The 24,352-nt window shown below is 38.3% G+C and overlaps 1 protein-coding gene across 1 annotated transcript; it reads left to right on the top strand.

Annotated features, from left to right (window-relative positions):
* The first annotated feature begins 2,964 nt into the window (after window positions 1-2,964).
* Window positions 2,965-17,231, top strand: OSTC (oligosaccharyltransferase complex non-catalytic subunit). Its single transcript, XM_074228736.1, has 4 exons — window positions 2,965-3,174; window positions 11,588-11,681; window positions 13,613-13,810; window positions 16,631-17,231. Exons 1-4 carry the CDS (start codon window positions 3,036-3,038, stop codon window positions 16,647-16,649), a joined length of 450 nt encoding a protein of 149 aa, XP_074084837.1. The 5' UTR covers window positions 2,965-3,035; the 3' UTR covers window positions 16,650-17,231.
* Window positions 17,232-24,352: the final 7,121 nt, after the last annotated feature.

Below are 24,352 nucleotides of genomic sequence, written 5' to 3'. Positions count from 1 at the left end.
TATCTCTAGTTATATTTGCAGGATAGGTCTGAATATTAGGTCTGTGGGGGTCCAGTCTCTGCTGGGTCCTTGGAACCTGACAGGAGGGATAGAGTCTGCGAAATGAGTTGAGTCAACAAGTGGGTATAGGCAGGAGCAGGTTGACTGTCAGCTACTTGGATTTATTTTTATAGCTTCAGAATCATGTGAAACAAGCAAACTAAAATCATTTCCTTGGTTACAAAAGTGAACAATTTTCATCATTAATCATATAGTTCATATGGCTACAAGTTTGATCATGTAGTGGTTACAAGTGTGACTATCAATCATGTAGTTAATTTTCTTGTCCCTGCTCAGACCTTGATGACCTCAACCTGCCTGTTACCTAGTTTGTTGCTGCATAGTAAAGTTATTAATTAAACAGAACTTTCCTTATAATAATCTTTGATATAATTTGCTTAATGGAATGCTTCTATGTTTTTGTACCGCATATGTAATGTTTTTCGATATACTCCCTTGACACCCTATATCGAGGGTAGTTATGTTTGTCCCTCGGTCCGTTGATTCCTTCAATAACCAATTTTCCTTTCAGCCCTTGTTGGTAGATGCTACGGTTTCTATGACTTTTTATTCTTTCCCAATAAACTAAGGCTGTTAGAGTTCACATATTGGTTACCTATACTAACTATTCTCTCACAATCTTTAGCATATATTCCTGTGTATGGTAAGGGGGGAAAAGCTGTTATTTCCCTGGAATTCTATCTGACCCATCTTGTATCTGGTTTCCCTGTATATATTCTGATGTCTCCCTGGAACTCCCAGTGCTGTATCTTCCGAAGATTTCATAATGTTGAAGCCTTTTGTATGTCTCAGGGAGAGGCAGTCCTGTTAAATTTGGACAGAGTTCACACTCTATTTTATTCAAGGAAATTTCTCTGAGAGCCTTCCTTTATAGTCATTCCACTATTAGGATGAGTAAGTTTTGCCATCAATTATAGACCTATAAATATGGGTATACATGGAATCCCTATATATATTGAAGGAAATGTTGTTCCATTAGGCAGTGTGACTGCCTTGAGTCTTCTTGCCGAGACTGTATCAAACAGCTTAGAGACCCTGGCTCCCAACATAAGTCAACTCATTAATATTAGGGTAAAATTTAAAAGTAAGTTGTTAATTTCCTACTAACTGCCTCATTCTCATTTTGAATTTAAGGATACATACAGGTTTGGAGTAACCAAGTTGTTGCCACTTTATCACTAGGTTTCATTTCCTGGTGCTTTGTGCAGTGTGGCTAGAACACTGAGGTGCCTATCACCAATAGCCCTATTTCCTATCAAATCAGGCAATGGGGTGGAATGTTTCTGGCATGGCAAGTGAGGATGTATGCTGTGCAAGCATCCATCCAAGTCATGCCAATCACTTGGACGGTGGGTTCCTTTTGGATATCAGAGGACAATTATTTTTATCATTTTTTGTTGTTCAGATGTTAGTCATGTTCAGTGCTTGACCTCATTTGGAATTTTCTTGGCTTAAGTACTGAAGTAGTTTGCTATTTCTCCTAAAGCTCATTTTAAAGATGAGGAAACTGAAGCAAACCTGTGTGAATTGCCTTGCCCAGGTTCACACAGCTAGTAAGTGTCTTGTGTGAATTTGAACTCAGGTCTTCTGGGTTCTAATCCCAATATTTCTATTTTTGCTTTATACACTGCCTACCTAAATGCCCTAATTCTTGAGTTCAGTAAATACACGTGTGCGTATATATGTTTTATATATATATATATATATGGTAATTACAAACTATAGGTAATACGTATATCAAAGTGCATAGACTTCATACAAATTGGAGAAAAACAATTTCTTGAGGTGATGGGAGTAAACTTTTCTTTGCAGTTTGTTTAATGTTCATTTCTATTTCCATGACAAAAAAGCCTAAAGAAAACAAAACTATTGTTAGTCTTCAGAGCCTGTCAGAAAATGGAAGGGGCTACTTCAAAAGATGGCTAATTCCCCATCACTTAGATTATTATTATTTAGTTTTTTTTGCAAGGTAATGGGGTTAAGTGGCTTGCCCAAGGCCACGCAGCTAGGTTAATTATAAGTGTCTGAGGCCGAATTTGAACTCAAGTCCCCCTGACTCCAGGATCGGTGCTCTATCCACCTAGCTGCCCCCAAGATTATTGTTTCCTTTTACTTTTTCCCTAATTGCATGTGAAACAATTTTAACATTTTTTTCAAATTTTGATTTCCCAACCCCCCTCGCTCTTACAGAGAAGGCAGGCAATTTGACACAGAATATACAGGACACGCGGCATGCATTCTATTTAAGTCCCGCGGTGGAAGAAAACAGACAACAAAAAAGGACACGAAAGTAAAGAAAAAGCATCTTCGCTCTGGCATCCCCGGGGCTTCGGGCAGGGGCTCCAGAGCCATGTAGAGGGGGAGGCCCCGGGGGCGCCCCCGATGCTGGGAGGATACGAAGAGCCGGTTCCCGGCGGCGGCCAGTCAAGGGCGATGCCAGCGTGGGCCGAAAAGCCGCGTGGGGAGCGGGGCTCCCTCGCTGCAGGGTGGCCCGCAGCGCCACGGCTCCCCCGACCCGAGGCCACCGCGCCCGCCGCGCAACTTCCGGTTCGGTTCCGGGCGGCCCCGCGACCCCGAGCCGCGCTCGTCCAATCCGGGGGCTCCACGACGCAGCGCCCGCCCAGCTCTGCGGCCGGGAGGGAGGGGCTCGGCCGGCTCCGCCTCCGCCACGTGGAGACCGGCGCGGATCCTGGACGGTGAAACCCGGCCCTTCGGGTGTGCGTTAAAGAGCGGCCGCTCTCCCAACCTTCCGCCGCTGCGACCCACCCGACACAATGACGCCTGATTTTCCAGGCCCGCTGGGGTTGGCGGCTCCGGCGCCCGCGCGTCCTTCCTCAGGCTTTCTCTCCGCTTTCAGGACCTGGCCGTGACCTCCGGAGGAGGCTCCCGATGGGGTTCTGCTTCCGGGGCCGCGGCGGCGGCGGCGCCTGCAGCGCGGTGCCGGGGGCCTGGGGCAGTCGCGGGTGGCCGCCGACATGGAGACGCTCTACCGGGTGCCCTTCGTGGTCCTCGAGTGCCCCAACCTGAAGCTGAAGAAGCCGCCCTGGGCCCACATGCCGTCCGCCATGACGGTGTACGCCCTGGTGGTGGTGTCTTACTTCCTCATCACCGGAGGTAACGCCGCGGGGCCGGGGCTGGGGGTCGTGGCAGCCCGTCCCGGCGGCGGGGGTACGCGGGGGGCCCGGGAGCTCCCACGCGCGTCTGCGCCTCCCGCGCCCTCTCAAGCCGCTTTGGGTGAGAAGCGGCCTGGAAGCGCGCAGGGCTGGGCACTTGGAAAAGGGTTGTTTTGCCAGAAAGTAGGGAAACGGTGAGAAAATGATTTCCAGCCTCGTCATTGACGGAACAAACTCGCCCCAGCCCCGGGCACAGCAGCGCAGCGAGTGGTGAAGGGCGGGTCCTTTGCCAGCGATGAGCTGGCAACCAAACGATGCACCCCCTTGGAGTGGCGCTTTCCTTTAGTCCTCAAAACTTTAAAATCTGCCCAAGCTTGATTTTCAGTTTGGATAAATTTAGTTTAGAAGAACCATAATAAGAAAGCCGAAAATGTGAGGAGATGCCTCGGGTTGTATAGACAGGGACCGTGTCCAAGACTCGGACCGGGATCGTGTCGTTTTACTCTATTCTCTCGAGAATCCCTTTTAGTGCTGTTTTAGAAAATCCTGACTCCAGGGCCAGATAGAGCACCCCAAGGGATTTTTTTTTTAGGTAGAGTTTAGAATAAATATCTTCCATCCCTTTCTGAGATTCTCTCCCTACCCTAAAAATCAAGCCGCTAGCTGGTGTGATAGAGCTGAGATTAGAACTTGGGCCTCCAAGTTCACCAATGCTCTTTTCAGTAGCTGATATCCTTTTGTCTAGAGAATCTGCATTTATACGGGTTCTAAATATTGATGACAGTGAATTGTGAGAAAAATTCTGGAATACTGACAGTAAGAAGTGTTTAGTTATTTGGCACATATTAGAAGCAGTATTCAGGTGAATGAGATTCCTAAAATTAATTTCCTATATTTACAAGTAATAGCTTATAGAATTACAAATTACAGAATTTGCTGTCTAAAGCAAACTTTATTTTTCATTCAGTACAACATTCTTATTAACTGTGAAGAAACTGAAGATTAGTGAGTTCAAGGGGTGGCTAGGTGGATAAAGCACCGGCCCTGGAGTCAGGAGTAACTGGGTTCAGATCCCATCACGACTCCTGCTCTGAATTCTTGAGTCATTATCTTCCCATTTTAAACAGGTATCACTCAAGGATCTGTCCTTATCACTATTCTTTCTTCACATCAATAATTTTTACGTAGGATATGACTTTAGTTATCTCCTCTCTGGGGGTGATGGTTAGGTTTATATCTTCAGACCTGATTGATGCTCCTAGACTTTATTCCCAATCTTTCCAGCCGTCCATTGAACACATGAATGCCTTGTGAATGTTCAAATGGAACTTCAAGAATGCTTAAACCAAATTCATTCTCTCCTTACCTTACCCTCAACAAACCCTATTCATCCTGTTAACCCTTACCTTTCCATTTGTCTGCTAGTGTTTTATTCTTCCAAGTACTCCAGTTTTGAAGAGAATTGTTTTTGATTTTTTTCTCTAATTCCTAACGCTGTCAACTCTTCCTTTAAATAGTTTCTAACATCATTCCCCTCTTTACCACCCTGGTCCAGAAGTTCCAATGCCTCTTGCATTAGACCTTCAATCCAGATTCTTAACCTGTCTCCTGGAACTTTAGACTTTACTTCTTCTAAGGTGGCATTTTAGCTGGAAGCCAGTAAGTAGAGATGAGGAGGGAAAGCCTCCTGGGAATACGGGTCAACTAGAAAAAACTGAGATCAGTTGAGAGATGAAGTATTTAGTTTGAGAAATAGCAAGGAGACCAGTATCACAGGATCAAGAAGTACATGGTGGGGAGGGGGTATGGAGTCTGCAGGGAGAACCGAGCTTCTCTGATGGGAGAGCTTGCCAAGCCCTTTTCAGAGCTGCTCATCCACCTTTGGTGTTTACCTGTCATCCAGTTGTCATCTGTGGCTCCAAGGAGCTGAGGCAGCAGCCACACTATGATGAAACCATCTCAGCAGAGTTGTTGGTAACTGTGACTTAGGGGCTACCAACAGCAAATGAAGATTCCCTCGCTTCACCACTCGGCTTCAACGAATGAAACAGTTTATTTCTTTGATCAGGAAGGCAGATGAAGCAAGTACTTTGGAGAAGTTGGGCAGACATCAAAGAGCCATGGTTATCTAATCAAAAGTCCTGGCAGTCTTTACTACTGCTAATCCATTCATTTCTTTCTCCTTTAGCTTCTGCTTCACCTCCAGCAATACATAAATAAATTATTTTTGTTCCTAAAAAAAATTCATCCTGACTTTTGTCCTGCTGTTGAAGAGAGAATGAGACTGATGATGACTTTGTGTAGCTCTGTGTCACTTAATTCCAATTCATAAGCAAGTTGAGGCATCACCTTGTGATGTCATTGGTCCTCTTTGAAAATGAAGGACAAACAATACCATGGTGGGTCTAAGAAGAATGGAAAGGTATGTGTGGGAAGAGCAGGTTATTTAACTGTGGATGCCAAATTAAGTTTATTTTGATCCTAATGGTGATAGAGAGCCACTGAGTTTCTTGAGTAGGGAGATGATGTGTTTTTTTGTTTTTAGTTTTTACAAGGCAGTGGGGTTAAGTGACTTGCTCAGGGTCATACAGCTAGGCAATTATTATGTGTCTGAGACCAGATTTGAACTCAGGTCCTCCTGACTCCAGGGCCGGTGCTCTATCCACTGCGCCACCTAGCTGCCCCGGGAGATGACAGACATTTGGAAAATCACTTTGTAACTGAGTAGGTGGCAGACTAGAATAGGGAGAAACTGGAGTGTCAGGCATAGTGGCCATTAAATAGTCCCAGTGTCAGGGAGATGAGGGTCTACACCAAGGTGATAGATTAGCAAAAGAGAGAAGGGAATATAATTGAAATATCTTTGCAAAGGTGAAATCAGTTGCCTTTGTCAACAGATTGGATATAGGGGGTGAGAGAAAGAGAAAAATCAAGAATGATTTGGTTTTGAGCCTGGGTGCCTGGGAGCATTGGTAGTAGGTACTCTTGGCAGTAATAGGGAAGTTTGGAAAGAGGGTAGGGGGATGAGTTTGGTTTTGAATGTGTTGAATTTAACATTTCTGCTGGACATGTAATTAAAGGAGGCTAAAAGATAGTTGGAGATGATGCTAGAAGTCTCTGAAGATTACGATTGGATAAGTAGGTTTAGAATCATCAACATAGGGGCGGCTAGGTGGTGCAGTGGATAGAGCACCAGCCCTGAAGTCAGGAGTACCTGAGTTGAAATCTGGCCTCAGACACTTAATAATTACCTAGTTGTGTGGCCTTGGGCAAGTCACTTTACTCCATTGCCTTGCAAAAACTAATAAAAAAAAATAATCAGCATAGAGACAGATAATCACATCCATAGGAGTTGATGAGATTACCAAGGAAGTTAATGTAGAAAGAGAAGAATAGATGGCCCAGGACAGAATTCTGTGTGACTAGACCTGAATGAGGAGATTGAGAAGGAACGATCACACAAGTAGGAGAAGGAGAGTGGTACCATAAAAATCTAGAGAGGAGAATTTTAAAGCTAATAGGTGTCAGAGGTTGCCAAAAGAATGAGGATTGAAACAGGGCTATTTGATTTGGCATTTAATTAAAAATTATTGGCTTTGGAGAGAGCAGTTTTGGTTAAATTATGATATCAGAAGCCAGACTATAGAGAATTGAGAGTGAGAGTAGAGGAAGTAGAGGCTCTTATCCTCGAGAGTCCTTGCCAGAAATTAAGCTCCAAAGGACTGGAGAGATGTGGAACACTAGCTAGCAGAGTTGGGTGTATCAAGAGAAGATTTATTTTGAGGATGGTGGAGACATGGTCATGTTTGTAGACTATAGGGAAACAGTCAGAAAAGATGTTGAGCATTAGGTGAGAATGGGAATGATAGAGAAGGCAATCTAATTCTGTTGGTGAAGTTAGGATGAAACAGGATAGTTTGTGAGCAGCTTTGTCAAGATGGGCTACCTCTTTATTTGAAATTGGTGAAGGAAGAGATAGTGCCAGAGGGACAGGAAAGAAGTGGGGGTCTTAATTTTTTTAGTAAATTATGCAGCAAGGGGAGAGAGAAAGAAGAAGCCAAAGAATTAAGAAAGATTGAAAAGGTTTGTAGAACTGTTGTGGGGAGATGTTGAATTGATTAAGGAATTATAGAAGAGGTAAATTGCCTTGCAGCAGTGAGGCCTCAGTTAAGGTTGCACATGTAGATTTTCGTTGTTTTTGCTAGGCAGTAGGGTTAAATGACTTGCCCAAGGTCACACAACTAGGTGATCATTAACCTGAGGTCGGATTTGAACTCAGGTCATCCTGACTCCAGGGCCAGTGCTTTATCTACTGTGCCACTAACTGCCCCAACACAATATAAATTTTTATTGGATCTCACCAGCATAATTTTGTTATTTTTCTCCACTTTTGTTTAGTAGTATGTATGTAGAAGCAAAGGCAATAGATGATAGGGATTATCCAAGTTGAGGCTTGGCCTTATGTTTATCCTTCATTCTCAAGAAAGACCATAATTGTCAGGGGAGATGATGCCATGACAAGTACACGAAGTAGATTTGGGTGAGGGGAAACCACATAGACTTTTTCTTCACAAAGATACTGGAGTATGCTACATTTTTCTCCATCATGTTTCCATTTTGTAAAATGAGAAACTGAGACAAATAGAGGTTTGCCCAGGGTCACGGAGCTAGTAAGTGTCCGAGGCTGGGCTTGAACTCAGATCTTCCTGATACCAGACCAATGCCACCTAGCTGCCTCCTGTCACATTGTAATTCTGTGTTATAGTTATTTTTCATCTTGAGTGAGTGAATTATGATCTTCATCGATGGAAAAAATTGCCTGTAGATTTCATAGGGTCTAGCTGGAAAAGGATGTTAATTCCTCATTTTGCAGATACCAGACTAAGGGCAAGTTCAGGATCATACACGTAGTAAGAAATATAATAGAGATTTGAATGCTGGTCCTCTGACTTTAAAATGCTAAATTTGGAGTAGGGAAGACTAATCTTCCTGTGTTCAAATTTGTCCTCAGCCACTGGTTGTGTGACCCTGGACCTATGTGCCTCAGTTTTCCTAAAATGAACTAGAGAAGTAAGTAGCAAACCACTCTAGTATTTTTGCCAAGAAAACCCCAAATGTGATTATGAAGTGTTGAGCTTCACTGAAATGACTGAACAACTGCAACCTCTGACATCAAATCCACTACTCTTTGTGTTGCTACCAAATATGATAGATGAGGATAAGACCGCAGATTTATCAGCACATGTGTCTTCACTGCCACTACCACCATCTTCACAACTTGTCTTCCCTATTAGGTTGTGAACTTATTTTATTCATCTTTTCTCTTTGGTATCTTGCACACGGAAGGTGCTTCCTACATATTTATTGAATGTGATTGGATGAATGGGAGAATGTTAGACCCTTTGCAGAGACAGACAAGTTAGGAAGTACAACTGACTTGGGAAGGATAATGAGTTTGTTCTTTGAGGGCCAAGATCATTTACTGAAGAATATTTCTCAAATGAAGGAGTTAAATATTGTTCAATTTAAATATTAGATTTATTCCTGGGTAGTATTAATGTTAATTTAATTATTTAATTGATTGGAAGCCAAGTATAATTTTTTCTGATTGTTTAAATTGTATAGAACCTAAATCAAAATACATAATAAAACATTTTCTTATCTCCCCCCCCAATAGTCTTTATACCTCACTAACCAAAAAAATGTGCAAAGTAAGTTTGTAATCAATTCCTGGTGTTTAATTTGGTCCATTTCAGTTTCCAGATTTGTTGGAAGGAGGAAAGTCTTCAGTTCCTCCTCTCCTAAAAACAGGGAATTGAGGATATAGTGTCATTAAAGACCAAAGGGAGGTATGAGGAGAGGGGTAGTTCTGTAGAAAAAGTTCTTTTTGTCTGTAGTCATGAAGAAAAGAAATCTAGACATAGATTATCTCAGTGCTTCAAACCTATTTTTTTTTTGCAAGGCAAATGGGGTTAAGTGACTTGCCCAAGGCCACACAGCTAGGTAATATTTAAGTGTCTGAGACCGGATTTGAACCCAGGTACTCCTGACTCCAAGGCTGGTGCTTTATCCACTACGCCACCTAGCTGCCCCAAACCTATTTTTTTTAAACAAGACTTTAAAAACATAAGGTGATGATCTTGTTTTGTTATATCAGTCACTCCCTCAGATCTCCCTCAGTTAGCCCATGAGATTGCTATTTGCCTGATACTCTGCTAGGGGCTGGGAATATGAATACAAGAAATGAAACTATTCCTACTCACAAAAGATTAAGCAAAAAGATGTCTTAATGTCCCACCCCAGTGAGATAGACCTTCCCTGCTATGCTGGTACTCCTGAGACAAAAAGAAAAGATGCCACTCATGATCAGAAAAAATATGAATGAGAATTATGCCAAGTATAAACTATGGTTTTTTTGGATTATATTTTTTTTTAAAAGGCTGCCAGACACAGAATTTACATCAAGTTGTGGTGCTGGAGAAGACTTTGGAAAGTCCTTGGACAGCAAGGAGATCAAATCATTCTATACTTAAAGATTTAATTCACACAGCTAATTGGAAGGACAGATGCTAAAACTGAGGCTTGACTATTTTGACTACATAATGGAAAAATGGGGAAAAATCCAGATATTGGAAAAGATTGAAGGTAGAAGTTGACATGAACAAGAGTGACATGGAAACAGTGAACAGTTGGACATGGTGGGAGATAGAAGGGCCTGACCTGCTTTGGTCCCATGGGTCACGGAGTCAAGACTGGGGGGCGGCTAGGTGGCGCAGTGGATAGAGCACCGGTTCTGGAGTCAGGAATACCTGAGTTCAAATGAGGTCTCATACACTTAATAATTACCTAGCTGTGTGGCCTTGGGTAAACCACTTAACCCCATTGCCTTTCAAAAATAAAAACAAAAACAACCAAAAAAGACTGAACAAATGAACAGGAACACCACCACCATAAAAGGCATAGATCAGTGGTGATTTTCATTGGTGAAGAGATTACTGACATGAGACCATGTATTCTCCAAGTAATAAAGTAAAATATCAGGAAAATGATCAATGGAAGCAAAAAAAAAATAGCTAAAATAGTCATTGACATGGCAAGTGTAACTTTTTAACTTTGCAATGATCTCTTTAATTGCCAGGTCTAGTGTTGCCTGTTCTCAATCCTTATCGGTTTTTTTTGCCTCTCTACAGTCTTTGACACTGACAGCCTTTTCTCCTTTATACTTAGTTTTTCTCCCTGTTCCCCTGGTACTACTCCATCCTGGTTCTTCACCTGTATGACTGTTTTCTTCTCTCTCTTGCTTAATGGATCTCTGTCTAGGTCATATCTTCTAATTGAGGTTCTTCTTCTTTCTAAATACTTTCTCTCTTGATCTCAGCAGCTCCCATGATTTCAAGTGTCATCTGTCTTTAATAATTCTGTTCTACTTAGCCAAAATTGAAGACCCATATCTTCATTTACCTTTTGGACATTACAGACATAATAAACTCAATGTGAATGTGTCTATTACTGTTAAGACCACCCAGTTTGTCCTGTTTATTTTGTTTGCATTGTTTATATATTGTCTCCCTCCCTTGAATTATGAATTCCTTAAGAATAAGGACTGTCTCTTGACTTTCTTAGTAACCCCAGCACTTAGTACATCTGGCACTTGAAGGTGCTTCTATATCAACTTTTTTTAGTTAACCATTTCTTCGTGAAAATGTTTTAACTTCATATATTTTGATAGTCATTTAATTTGATCTGAATTTGTCCAGAATCAGTTTGATTCTGCTGCCTTGTGATGTTGTCTTAATTGACATTATTGTAGTCGTTTTATATTTTTATTTATTTCAGAACCTTATGTGTTCAATTAGGCCTTCCTTTGTTTTTCTTTATATTCTGAAGAATATTCATTCTTCATGGTACAATAAAATGTTAGGGCATGTTTATATAATGTTAATTTAATGCAAATAGTGTAACCATTTCCACTATTGGGCACAAAATTGGTTTCTAAATTTTTGAAAATGCTAGATCTTAAAATTAAATACATTAAAATATTTCATTTGATTTTAAATTTGACATATATATGTGTTTGTGTGTATATAAATATATATATATATATATATATATATATTTTTTATGGGGGGAATTATAAACGGTTTTGGAGGATGTTTTCTTTTTTGCTCAATTCAGGTCATAAATTTGTATTTTCCTTTGGAAAAATATTGGAGACTTTCTTTGATATTTAGTATTTGCAACAATACTAAAAAGACTCATTATCTTAAAAAGTTTTCTAAAATTCTGAACAAAAAAAATTAAAGGGGCCATATCTTAAGTAAACTGGTTCTTATAAAGTTTTTTCATTGACAGAAATAAATAAAAGCTATAACCTTCTTGATCCTGTCTAATTTTCACTGTTATTTTCCACATAGGAATAATTTATGATGTCATTGTGGAACCTCCTAGTGTTGGATCTATGACAGATGAACATGGACATCAGAGACCAGTGGCTTTTCTGGCATATAGGTAGAAGTTATTTTGTTAAAGTAACTGGGGGGGGGGGGGTTGGGGGGGAGGGAGAAAGAACGATGTGTACTTATTCTTAAATGCAATAAAATTTCCTTAGGGCAGGACTCCTATAGCTGCCCTTAATTCTCTTTTTTAAAGTGACTGGGGTTATTTTTTTTCTCTAAGGCTATATTTCAAAAGCATCTAAGCATCCTCCTTTGGTGGATAAGTTCACCAGCTTAAGTCTCTGGTTCAAGACTTGGGAGGACTGAGTTCTTTCTCTTAGGGCCCTATCCACCCACCCATTTGGTGTCAGGTCCTGTTCTCTTTGTCCCTAAGTTCTCTGAATGGATGACCCTGGATATGAGGCAGGCTAGGTTTAGTGACTTATTGACCAATGTCAAACAGCTAGTTAGCGTCAATTGTCTTGAGGCTAGATTTGAATTCTTGTCCCCTGACTCCAAGGCCAGTACTCTATCCACTGTACTTCTAACTGCCCACTTGGGCTATTTCCAGGCATCTTGATTACTATTTTGGCCCCTGGACCAAACTGACTCTGGAGGAGAAAGTGAGGATAGTGAGTAAGCACAGCACCTCCTCATCAAATCCAAGTCATGTGCTTGTCACAGCATCACCTCCCTGATGGCAGTGGTCTTCTTTGAGAGTGAAGGACAGATATCCATCATCATCAAGTTCTCTGATCTGATGATGGTCCCAAATTTTGCTATCCTGGTGCCATTATAGCCTGGGTAGATTTTCATAATTTGGAACTTGAATCCCTGAAGAAGTAGAAGGAAGGTTTTGAACAAGATGTCCCAACATGTGTGCTGCCCTTTTTCCTCTGCTCCTCAGCTGCAGCATGTAATAGTTCCTCAGGTGGCTATTGAGGCCTTGCATATTTTTTGCATTTTGGAGCTTAGATCTCCATGACCCGGAAAGGAAAGGTTAAGCCCTTAATTGTCAGCTCATGGATTGGGTAGCTGAATGAGTGTCAAGTTAGGTAGTAGGTCATGGTGTTTTGGGGGTTCTACATGTTCTTGACCATGGAGAGAACAGAAATTGTTTTGTTATTGTTATATAATTTCTGTTTTGGAGAGGCTTGAGAGGGTTGTGAGGATTAGAGAAAATAATCCATTCTACTATTTTGCTGGGCCCCTGATTTCTGATTTTATTTCTTATAGCAGGAGTTCTTAATCTGGATTCTGTGAATTTCTTTGACAGTTTAGGTTTTGGCATTTTAATATAATTGATTTTATTTGTAATTTCCATCTTATTTTATTTTATACCTTAAGATTTTTCCAAAAAGATGTCTGTGACATATAACAGGCTAAGAACCTCTGTCTTAGAGAAATTATGCTTTCTATTGTCACTTGTTTAAGAAAGATCCACCTTCTTTAAGGAAAGGTAGCTATCCAAAATGAATGCAATATAGTATATGTGATTAATAAAAATGGTTTCTTTAGGTTTGTAGGATTTAAAATCAGTTATGAAGTGTTCTCAGTGTGATGAATTACATTCAAGTACTGAGTATTGCTCTAAATTTGTAATATTCCCTTAAAAGATTTCCCCCTTTAAAAATGAAAATTTCTTACTATCATACAAGAAAATATCTCAAGTTTGAAATTCATTTACCATTGATAATATGTATTTGAACTTGTGAAAATGTTTTATGCCTGATCTAAGAGTTTCTAAAGAGGACAGACTGGCATTCTCTAGGAAATGAGTCAAAACAAAAAAATGTATATTTTTTTCCTATGGAAAGAATGACAAAGAAATTAAATAAAGGATTAAAAGTAATTATTCTAGATAGTAGACTGAGCAATTTGACAAATTCATCTAATACAGCAACTTGGGAATACATTTAAGAATCCTGGTTATGAAAGTTAGTCTCAAATATGGGAAATTTTCATGTTTATGTTGTGTGCAGGAAATTATTCTTTCTTTTGCAGAGTGAATGGACAATATATTATGGAAGGACTTGCATCCAGTTTCCTGTTTACAATGGGAGGTTTAGGTTTCATAATCCTAGACCGATCCAATGCACCAAATATTCCCAAACTCAATAGATTTCTTCTTCTATTCATTGGTTTCGTCAGTGTCCTCCTGAGTTTCTTCATGGCACGAGTGTTCATGAGAATGAAACTGCCGTAAGTCATTAAATATTCTGGTTCATGGTGTTTGTTTCTATTGCAATGTAAAGTTGAATAATGTACAAAACATAGCATAAAATTTTTTTTGGAACTGGAAAGGACCTTAAAGCTCATTCTAATTAAAATTCTTTTATATTTGAGAAAATTGAAACCAGAGAGGGGAGGTGACTTGTGACTAGACTAGTCAGGAGATGGGCTCATTCTAGAATCTGAACCCCCTCACTTAACCCATTGTTCCTGGGGAGGAAGTTAAGTAGAGAATTCCAGAGATGGGTCTTGACATTAAAAATGGCAACCCAGAGCAGAAAGTCTAGCAGTGCTACTTTAGTGAGTCTGTGACCTGATAAATGCAGTTGCTCTGTCCAATAATGCAGAAAACAACTGTCAGGCCATCCTGCCTATCTCTTTCATGTCCTTCCATAGTTTCATTGAAGAGCTTATAGTAGTCAGCTGGGGGCATTCATGCCTGTGGTTATCTTCAAATTTCATGAATTCAAACAAAGAATGCCAACTGCCAGCCACTTATACTTTCACCTTACTACCTGGCTCTCCCTTCTTTTCTGGTTAGTTTGGTTGTTATCTTTTATATGTCTTCTCTGGTGTAGTACTTGACCTTGTTTTACAGACACCTCATGTCTCCTGTTACCTTTTATTGCTCTTTTGGAGATAATTATTTTTTAAATCGATATTTTATTTTTCAGTTATATGTCATGAAAGTATTTCAACATTCATCTGCATGCATATGTATATTTTTTTAATTTTTGGTTTTTGCAAGGCAGTGAGGTTAAGTGACTTGCCCAGGACTACACAGCTAGGTAGTTATTATTGTCTTGAGGCTATATTTGAACTCAGGTCCTCCTGACTGCAGGACCAGTGCTCTCCAGCATGCCACCTAGTTGCCCCGCATACGCATATTTTTTGAAGTTATGTAATTTTCTTCCACCTTCCCTTCTGACACTCTCCTCCCACCCCAGAGGCAAACAAGTGAATATTGTACATGCACACTTGTGTTTAACATGTTAACAGATTCATTATTTTGGTATGAGGAATTAGGATTAAGGGAAAGGAAAGAAAAACCATGAGAAAGGAAAGAAAAACATAAGAGAAAATTTTAAAAAGTAAATGGTAGGAGTGGCTAGGTGGCACAGTGAATAAAGCACCAGCCCTGGAGTCAGGAGTACCTGGGGTCAAATTCTGTCTCAGACACTTTAATAATTACCTAACTGTGGTGCCTTGGGCAAGCCACTTAACCCCATTTGCCTTGCAAAAACCTAAAAAAAAAAAAAAAAGTAAATGGTAGTGTTCATTCAGATTATGTGTAGGGTTTTTTTGTTTTGTTTTGTTTTTCCTTTCTTGAAGTATAGGGCCAATAAGAGCACCACACACTTTCTTGAAGATAGGCTAACTTGTTCTGCTCCTGTATCTCATAGTCTGGAAAATAGGTAGGCATAGAGGGATGAAAATATATTGGAAAGCATTATATACTTGAGAAGAGAGCTTGGACATCTTATTTAAGGTGAGAATCTAAGGGTCTCAGAAACAAAATCATCCCCCCCCTTTTTTTTCCTTCCCTCCCTTCCCAGAATTTTGAAATCAGCTAGTACACTATTGCAAAATAAAAGTAGATAGTTTTTCATATTTGAAGGTAGCCCATAAATCTGTATTTAGTCTTCCCTCCTGCTCTTATTTTTGAGTCCCTCCTTTTACAAAGTAAAATATGAAATAGAAAAGGACTTAACCTCTACAACTCTGACTTTTAACTTTGGGGAATTATTAGTTTAGTTTACCTGTATCTCCCCAAACCGTCTATTTATGTCTCTCTTTTCATTCCCCACCTCTTGGGCTAACTCTTGGCTCAAGCATTGAAAGTGAAAAGGGCATACTTTCAGGGTTTGAAAATTCGGCAGTACTTGAAATCCTGCCTCCATTCCTCCTGTTTCTCATAGAGTAACAATTTATTCTATGCACTTATTTACTAATGTAGTAATTAGGATACAATAATTAGGATAGTATGTTGATGGGTGTAGGGAAGGGGAGAGAGACATAGTTATGGGGTGGGGGGGGTATAAGAAGTGTGTGGGAAGTTAACCCTTTTTTATATTCCTTTTTTGTAAGTCCTATTCATTATGCTCTGGGTTATACAAAAGAACTTGCTGGCTGGTATTTTAAGCCAAATGAGCACAGTGCTCATAAACTTTCTAGTTTGGTGGAATTTATAGTTGAAAGGACCCCACTATGGACCATTCAAGCTATATTTCTCCTTCCCTCCCCACTTTTTTTTTTTTTTTTTTTTTTAGGTTTTTGTCAGGCAATGGGGTTAAGTGGCTTGCCCAAGGCCACACAGCTAGGTAATTATTAAGTGTCTGAGACGGGATTTGAACTCAGGTACTCCTGACTCCAGGGCCGTTGCTTTATCCACTAGGCCACCTAGCCGCCCTCCATCATACTCTTTTCCAAAAGTTCTAGAAACCCCAAATCTAATTGTGGGAATAGTGTATATCTTCTTCTGCAGGGAACTATATTCTGACATCTAAACTTTTAAGGAATTTTCTTTTCCCTCTGCTTTTATCTTTGTCTCTTTTCTACACTAATTTATTACTTTGGAAAATTTGATTAAACATTTTTTTCTAGTAACTAAGATTAGGAATACCTAAAAATTAGGAGTACCTAAAAGGAGTACCATGAGAGCACCTGCCTTACAGGATTACTGTGAAGGTCAAAAGATATGTATGAAAACAGAGTTTCATTTAAATGAGAGTATGAAAGATTTGGAATGAAATGATTTAATTCTTGCTTTCACTCTTTTTGTTTCTACAGGGGCTATCTCTTGGGTTAGAGTTCCTTTTTGTGAAGACATAACAATAACTGGATTTGTTCCTTTTAATGACTTTTCAAAGGCCAATCTGCCCTCCAGGACAAGACTTGGAACTGTGGATTGTCTGTGACTCAGAATGACAAAAAGGGAAGGTCTGGTGTAAAAATGCAAAAGGTTTAGTCCCTTTTTTTTTTGAAAAAAAACTCTTGGTTCCCATTGTTGAAATAATTATAATAATTAGAGTAATTGACACCATTGTTTTTCTATATATCTTCCCTCTGTTTTTTTCTCCCTATTTTTGAGAGAAACTTTTTTTTTTGTATAATGAAAGTACTGAATAAAATATTTCATTATGTCCTACATGCCAATTTCACCTTTTCAGGAAAGGGCACCTCTGATGAAGATGTGCACCAGTCACTTCAGGGAGCTGGAGCCTCCAGGCTGATAACTTTATCCAGGGGATCAGCTTTGCCTTGACCCTTTATTATTTTAAGTGTAGCTTTTTAAATGAGTGACTTTCTGTGATTTTTATGTGAGACTGTGTTCCCCAAACAAACAATAAGATGTGTGAAAAGAGCCAAAATAAATCATTTTTCTATTGAACTACTTGTTATGTGTGTGTTATCTGAAAATAATATTTTAGCTGATTGAATAGGTACTTACCTTAATAGCTACAGCATTATAGAATTTGTCTTTTCCTTCCTTTCTTTTATGTCTGTTTTCCTGACCTGAACTGCTTTACTCCTTAGGCAACCCAGTGGCCCTCTATTCTCAAGGGCTAACTATCCAAATTTAGCATTTCTGAAGTTCTGAACTCAAGCAATTCACCAACTTCAGATTATCGGATTACTCACCAGCTTCCCTGACCATTTTCAACTGTTGTCATATTTTGGAAATGGACAGGCACTTCTCTACTACTCCCATTGGGTCTCTCCCTCATCTTTCTCATAGCTGTATTTCATTAGGCCTACTGGGTTTTCTTGCCCTACCATGGGTTTCCCTTTTTTGCCTTTACTCTTTTTAGCCTAGTATCTTTTTTTACCCCTTAAATTTATTTATTTTCCCAACTACATGCAAAGATAGTTTTCAACCATCTTTTTCGTATGGTTTGAGTTTCACATTTTTTCTCCCAACCTTTCCTACTTCCTCCCCCAACAGAGAACAATTAATTATAGGCTATGTACAGCTATGTCAAACATTTCCATATTAAACATGTGAAAGAAAAATCAAAACAAAAAGAAGAAACCCATAAAACAAATTTTAAAAAATTGAAAACCATAAGCTTTGGTGAGCATTCAAACTTCAAAGTTCATTCTGTGGATGTGAATGGCTTTTTCCATCACAAATTCTTTAGAATCATCTTTCATTATTGTACTGCTGAGGAGAGCTAAGTCCATCTTAGATCATTGTGTGATGTTGCCGTAAGTGTTCTGGTTCTCCTCACTTCACCTCAGCATCAGTTCATGCAGGTCTAACTGGGCTTTTCTGAAGTCCTGCATGATTTTTACAGAACAGTAATACTCCATCACATTCATATACCATAATTTGTTCAGCCATTCCCCAATTGATGGGCATCCCTACAATTTCCAATTCTTTGCCCCTACAAAAAGAGCTGCTATTGTTATCTCTTTGGATAGAGACCTGGTAGTGGAATTGCTAGATCAAAGAGTTTTATTGCCCTTTGAGTATTGTTCCAAATTGGTCTCCAGAATGGTTGGATCAAATCACAACTCCAACAGTGCATTAGTGTCTCAATTTTCCTATATCCTTTCCAACACTGAACTTTTCTTTTTGTTATTGGCCAATCTGCTAGGTATGAAGTAGCACCTCAGAGTTGTTTTAATTTGCATTTCTCTAATCAATAATGAATTAGAACATTTTTTCATATGACTATAGGTAACTTTAATTTCTTCATCCATTCATATCCTGATCATTTATCATTTGGGAATGACCTTTAAAAACGTACAATAGACTTCTACCCCTTAAGCTGTAGATCTTGGGAACTACACTAGAAGATAGTTTAGACTTTAGAGAGTATCTAGTTCAAGGACTGGCAAACTGACAATGCTTGCTCTCATAAGACTAACAAGCTAAGAGCCAAGCCCCTCATTTTGAAGAGGAAATGGCACTCCTGAAGCTTGGCTTGTTTGGAGTTTATCTAATAGAAACTATATAGAGTGGAAAGAGCCATACATTTGAATTCAGAAAACCAGAGTTTGAATCTTTGTTCTGCTACTAATACCTTTGTGGGTTGGTTCTCTTAAGCCTAATTTCTTAAACAGTAAAATAAGGACCTTAAATGATCTCTAATCTCCTTTAGATCCATGTTCCTGTGATGATTTGAACCCTAGTTTCTCCAACAATCCAAGCCTTTACCCACTATACAATGGATACCTGGAACCTTATTAAAAATTGTAGAATGCCATAGATTGAAAAGAATTCATACCAATACTTAAAAATTCTGTGATGTTTCGTAATTCCAAAATCAAATAATGAGATAATTATTGTAAAGTGCTTAGCACTCTGCCTAGTACATGGTAAGTACTATATAAATATTATTACTTTTGGTGGCACAGTGGATAGAATGCCAGCTCCAGAGTCAGGAAAGCTCATCTTGGTGAGTTTAAATCCAGCCTTGGACACTTGGGCAAGTCACTTAACTGTTTACCTTGCTTTCCTTCTCTGTAAAATGAGCTAGAGAAGGAAATGACAAGCCACTGCAATATCTTTACCAAGAAAACCCCAAATGGGATCATGAAGAGTTGAACATGACTGAAAAAAATGGCTGAACAACAATTATTAAACATAGTATGATATACAGAAGAGTATTTTTACCAATACCTAAAAAATCCTAAAGCCTTTGAAAAAATATAAAATAAAGATAATAGGCATTTGTTTTCAAAAGTTATTTTAGTCTGAGTACCATCTAATCTTTCACAATTTATTCTGAACTTAACACTAGATAAAATTCCATGAAATAGAACAAAAAAAAAGGCTGAAACTTACAAATACAATGTATGGTTTATTTTTCCTCTTACATAAAGAATTCAACATGTAACTCTCAGGAGTTTTCTTTGTCTCTGATTCTATTTCCTTTTGGTCTGTTTGACCTTTCTAACCCTATTAGAACTCTTCTATCCCTTGCAACATCAGCAAGAAAAAAATTGCCTTATAAAACTGCAAAAAAAAAAAAAAAAGCAAAACATTACTACTTTGGTTATATCTGAAAATGTACATCTCATTTTGTGTCAAGAAGTGGATTGTCATTTTCCATCATCCCTCTAGAACTGTACTTGTATTGATCAGAATTTTTTAAGTCTTTAGTAACCTTACTCTTAAAAAAAGTCATTTATTTTAATTTTAAATACAATGAACTATGTAATAGTTTTTATAGTAAATACATAGTAGTCTATACAATAGTATCCAAAGCTACCCAACTTAATTTTTCTTTCTTCCTTCTGTTTTCTTTTGTTTTCTACTATACATTTTTTATTTTAATTTTTTTCTCTTTTCCAATCCTGTCTTTGAGAAGGCTACAATTGAACATGAATACATATACACATATATAATACACTCATCCATGTATAATAAGTGAATAATATGTATTATATACATACATATATATATGTATATATATAAATAAAACCATGCTATATATCTATGAGTTCTTTTTCTGGAGTTGAATAACATCTTACTTCATAGGTCCAAGTTTTTCCATATTTTCCTAAAATCAACATCTAAAATCTCATCATTTCTTATAATTTAGTAGTATTTCATTTGTGTATTTTATGTCTCCTCTGTTCCACTGGTCTACTTTTTTATTTTTTAGCCAGTACAAGATAGTTTTGATATTTATGACCTTATAATTTTGAGTCTACTGTTGAACCTCTTTATAATTGTTTTCATTAGTTTCTTTGAAATTTGTGATCTTTTGTTCTTCCAGATGAATTGGAATGGCATGAAATAGATTTGTTAGATAAAGTCATTTCTATTAGCCTACCTATGAATAATTGATATTTTCCAATTATTTAAGTTTGACTTTACTTGAATAAAGAGTGTTTTATATTTGTGTTCATGTAGTTCCTGGGTCAGTTTTGGCATGCATACTCAGTTATTTTATGCTGTCTGCTATGTATCTCTTTGCAGAAGTTTCTTTTTTCTTTTTTTTGAAAAAGGAAGTGACTGGCCCACAGTCACAAAAGTTTTTTATTGAACAAAGTTTTTGTTGATCCAGTCTTAATGATTTCCCCACCCTATCAATGTGACTCCTCTTAGAAGTCTCAGGACTAAGGACCAAGCACAAATTAATCACTTTTAAAAAATGAAAAGCCTTTTCTTCCTTCAACACCTAATATAGGTGCTTTCTCCCCCCAAGGAAGCTTTCTCCCCCCCAAGGAAGCTTTCTCTGATCTTCAGACCTGTCTTCAATCTTTTTTTTTTTTTAAGTCAGAAGTTTCTTGATGTATTGAAAATACTAATGGGGTTTATTATGTATCCTACTATTCCTAAAATTGTTTCAATTAATTTTTTAGTTGAATATGTAGAATTTTCAAATACATCAACCTATTGTCTATAAAAAGAGATAGTTTATTACTTCATTTCCCAGTCTGATTCCTTGTGTCTTTTTCTCCTTTTGTTTTGCTAATATTTCTAAAACAATATTGAATAATATTGAATACATATGGTGTAGTTTCCCTCTATGTCTTTTATCTCTTATTTAAAAGTTTATCTTATTTAATTAAATCTACTTTTAGCTTTAACTTTGAGATCATGATTGTTACTCTGCTTTTTTATGTATCAGGTTAAACATAATAAATTCTTCTTCAGCCCTTTTTTTTAAATTCCTTCCTATCTCTCATTTTAATTGTTTTTTTAAGTAGCACTGTTGAATTCAGATTTTTAATCCATTCTGCTATCCCTTTGTATTTATAACTACTAAATTTATCCCATTCACATTCAAAGTTATAATTTCTAGTTGTGTATTTCCCTCTGAGGATGGAAAATTGGTAGTGCCTCATAAAGATGAGAGTTATTTGAAAGTGAAAACTCATAGACTAGCCCTGGAGATAGAAAAGCTCGGGATTTTTTTTATTTTACAAGAGTGTAAAGTTTTAATTTTTTCCTGGAGAGACAATAACCTGCTTGAGAACAGGCTGAATAATAATGATCTAGGTGAGAGTGCTTAAGAGAAAGAGAGAAAGGAAAACAGCCATAAAGGGTTGGCTAGGCTTAGACTTAGTGAGTTCAGCCACAGGGGAATTTAGGTCATATTGCTCCAACAGGCATAGGCTGCATAGCATGGTGTCTAGCTTAGAAAGAAAGTCAGTGCTCTAATTCATTGTACCACTTAGTTGCCCCCACCCTCCTAATTCTTAATCTTCATGTTCTTCTAAAAGTCCCTCCTTTATCTATCTTTATTTTATTATACATATATAATATTCTCATCTTATTTCCTTTATAGATTTAGAAAACTCTTTTTACCCTTTCTAGATGAATATGTTGTTCCCTCTTTAATCCAGTTCCATGAGAGTAAGGTTCCCTCCCTACTTCTATATCAACTCTTCCTTTTACTCCATACTTGTATGAGATAATTGATCATTTTTTATCTCTCCCTACTCATCGTACTCAGCTCAGTTTCTTTCAAACCAATCAACTGATACACTCTTAAGATAATATTTTCACATAAGAAGCAAAGTTTGATCTTTTTAAGTCCCTTATAATTAGTCTTTAATGTTTACCTTATATTTACATTGAATTTTCTTATTTTGAGTTTTTGTCATAAATATCTGCAAGTCTCAGTTCGTCGAATATACTTTTTTTTTTTGTAATTCAGGATTATCCTCAACTTACTGGGTAAATTAGTTTTGGTCACGACCCCAGTTCTTTTTGTTCTTCAAAATATATGTTCTAACACCTATTATCTTTTAACATAGAAATTGTGAAGTCTTGGGTGATCCTGATTGTAGCTGGGGGGTTGGGAATGAGAGACAGGATAAAAATTTTACATTTAACAATGAGACAATAGGAGTCAATTTACATCTCAAGAGCAAAGAGCCTTCCACCTTTGATAAGATTTAACAGCATTAAAGATTACAGAATTTGTTTCTGATTATAAATTTTCAGCATTCATAATTTTCTGCCTCAGGTTGCCATCTCATAATTTTCTTGATTTTCTTGGGTTGCTTTTATTTATTTTCCTAATTTTTTTCAGTCCCTCCTATTTCAATTCTTCCAAGAATTCTTTTTGAATTTGTGATCATTTGATGTTTCTCTTCAAGTAAGAAGTCATTTAAAAAAAATATTTATTTTTTCCAACTACACACAAGGGTAGTTTTTACCAATCATTTCTCTTTGCAGAGTTTTGAGTTTTGTAATTTTTCTCCCTTCCTTCCCACCCCACCCCCCAGAAAGAATCTGATATAGGCTTTTCATTTGTAACCATGCTAGCTAAACATAGATCGAAATTGAACATATGATAGAAGAATCAATATTTCTATCACAAAACCTTAAAATTGTCTTTCATTATTGTACTGCTGAAGTATACAATAATGATTGGATCATCCCATATTATTGCTGTTCGGGTATCCAATGTTCTGGTTCTGCCCACTCAGCATCAGTTCTTGCAAGTCTTTAGAGGATTTTCTGAAGTCCCATCCTTGATTTCTGATAGAATAGTGTTCCATCACATACATAGACCACAGTTTGTTCATCTAATGAAGTGACTTTTTAAAATTTCATGGTCTCCCACTGAATATGAACCCAGACCTTCTCTTTCCCCATTGTAGTTGTCTGTGGGTCAGTTCTTACTCTTTTGCTTACTCACTTTTATTTTTCTTTTATTTTTAGCAGTTTATTTGTAATTGGTTCTAGCCTCAGGGTATGGGAATGGTGCCCCAGATCTCAGTTCTTATTGATATTTTCTGTGCTTTGTCTAGGGGACCTACCTCAGGTGCTCCTCCACCCCCAAGTCACTGGTAGGGCCTCCAACCGTCCCCCAAACCGGTATTTTGCAGTACCCTTGTGGCTACAAACTTCAGTTGTCTCCTCTGCCCTGGAATTGAAACCAGGCACCCCACTCTCCTGAAAGTGCTCAGTCAACTGGGTCCCCACTCCTCTGTTACTGCACTCACTGGTGAGTTTGCTTCTCCCTCACAGCCATCACCCTGACCACATTTGGTCAGCACAGCTGAGCCTGGTGTCACTGGACAGTGTTCCTCTAGACTACTGTGCAAGAGATGAAAGACCCAGCTGCCCCCGGGGCTGCTAATTTTGATTCAGGAGTCTGCCTGGAAGTGGTTGCCCTTGGGAAGACTGCCCTTGGGAAGAATCAGGAAAATAAGACCCCTGGATGTAGGGTCTTTCCTGAGTGCTTCTCTGTTTCTGTTGCTCTGATGTTCTTTTTTTTCCAGGGAGAAATTTGGAGAGCCTGGAATTTTCTGACCCATTCTACTGCCTAACCAGAATCCCTTCCTCTAACCTTGCTCTTGGAAATAACCAATGACCACGTCTTAGGAAATACCAGCAGGTGGTGCAATTTACACGTTAAAGGTTTCCAAATCAAACTACTTAAAAGCTTTATATCTTAAAATAAATGCTTATCCTTGTTCCAGCTGCAGGGAAATTTGTTTATAGTATTTAGTAAATGTGGAATTTTTGATTCTTAAGTTGGGGTTTGGGACTAAGGAAAGTTTTGCTTAGGCTTTTTAAACCAAAAGTCACTATAT

This window comes from Macrotis lagotis, chromosome 3 (genome assembly GCF_037893015.1).
Source record: "Macrotis lagotis isolate mMagLag1 chromosome 3, bilby.v1.9.chrom.fasta, whole genome shotgun sequence".
NCBI lineage: Eukaryota > Metazoa > Chordata > Mammalia > Peramelemorphia > Peramelidae > Macrotis > Macrotis lagotis.
This window is presented reverse-complemented; position numbering and strand designations above follow the sequence as displayed.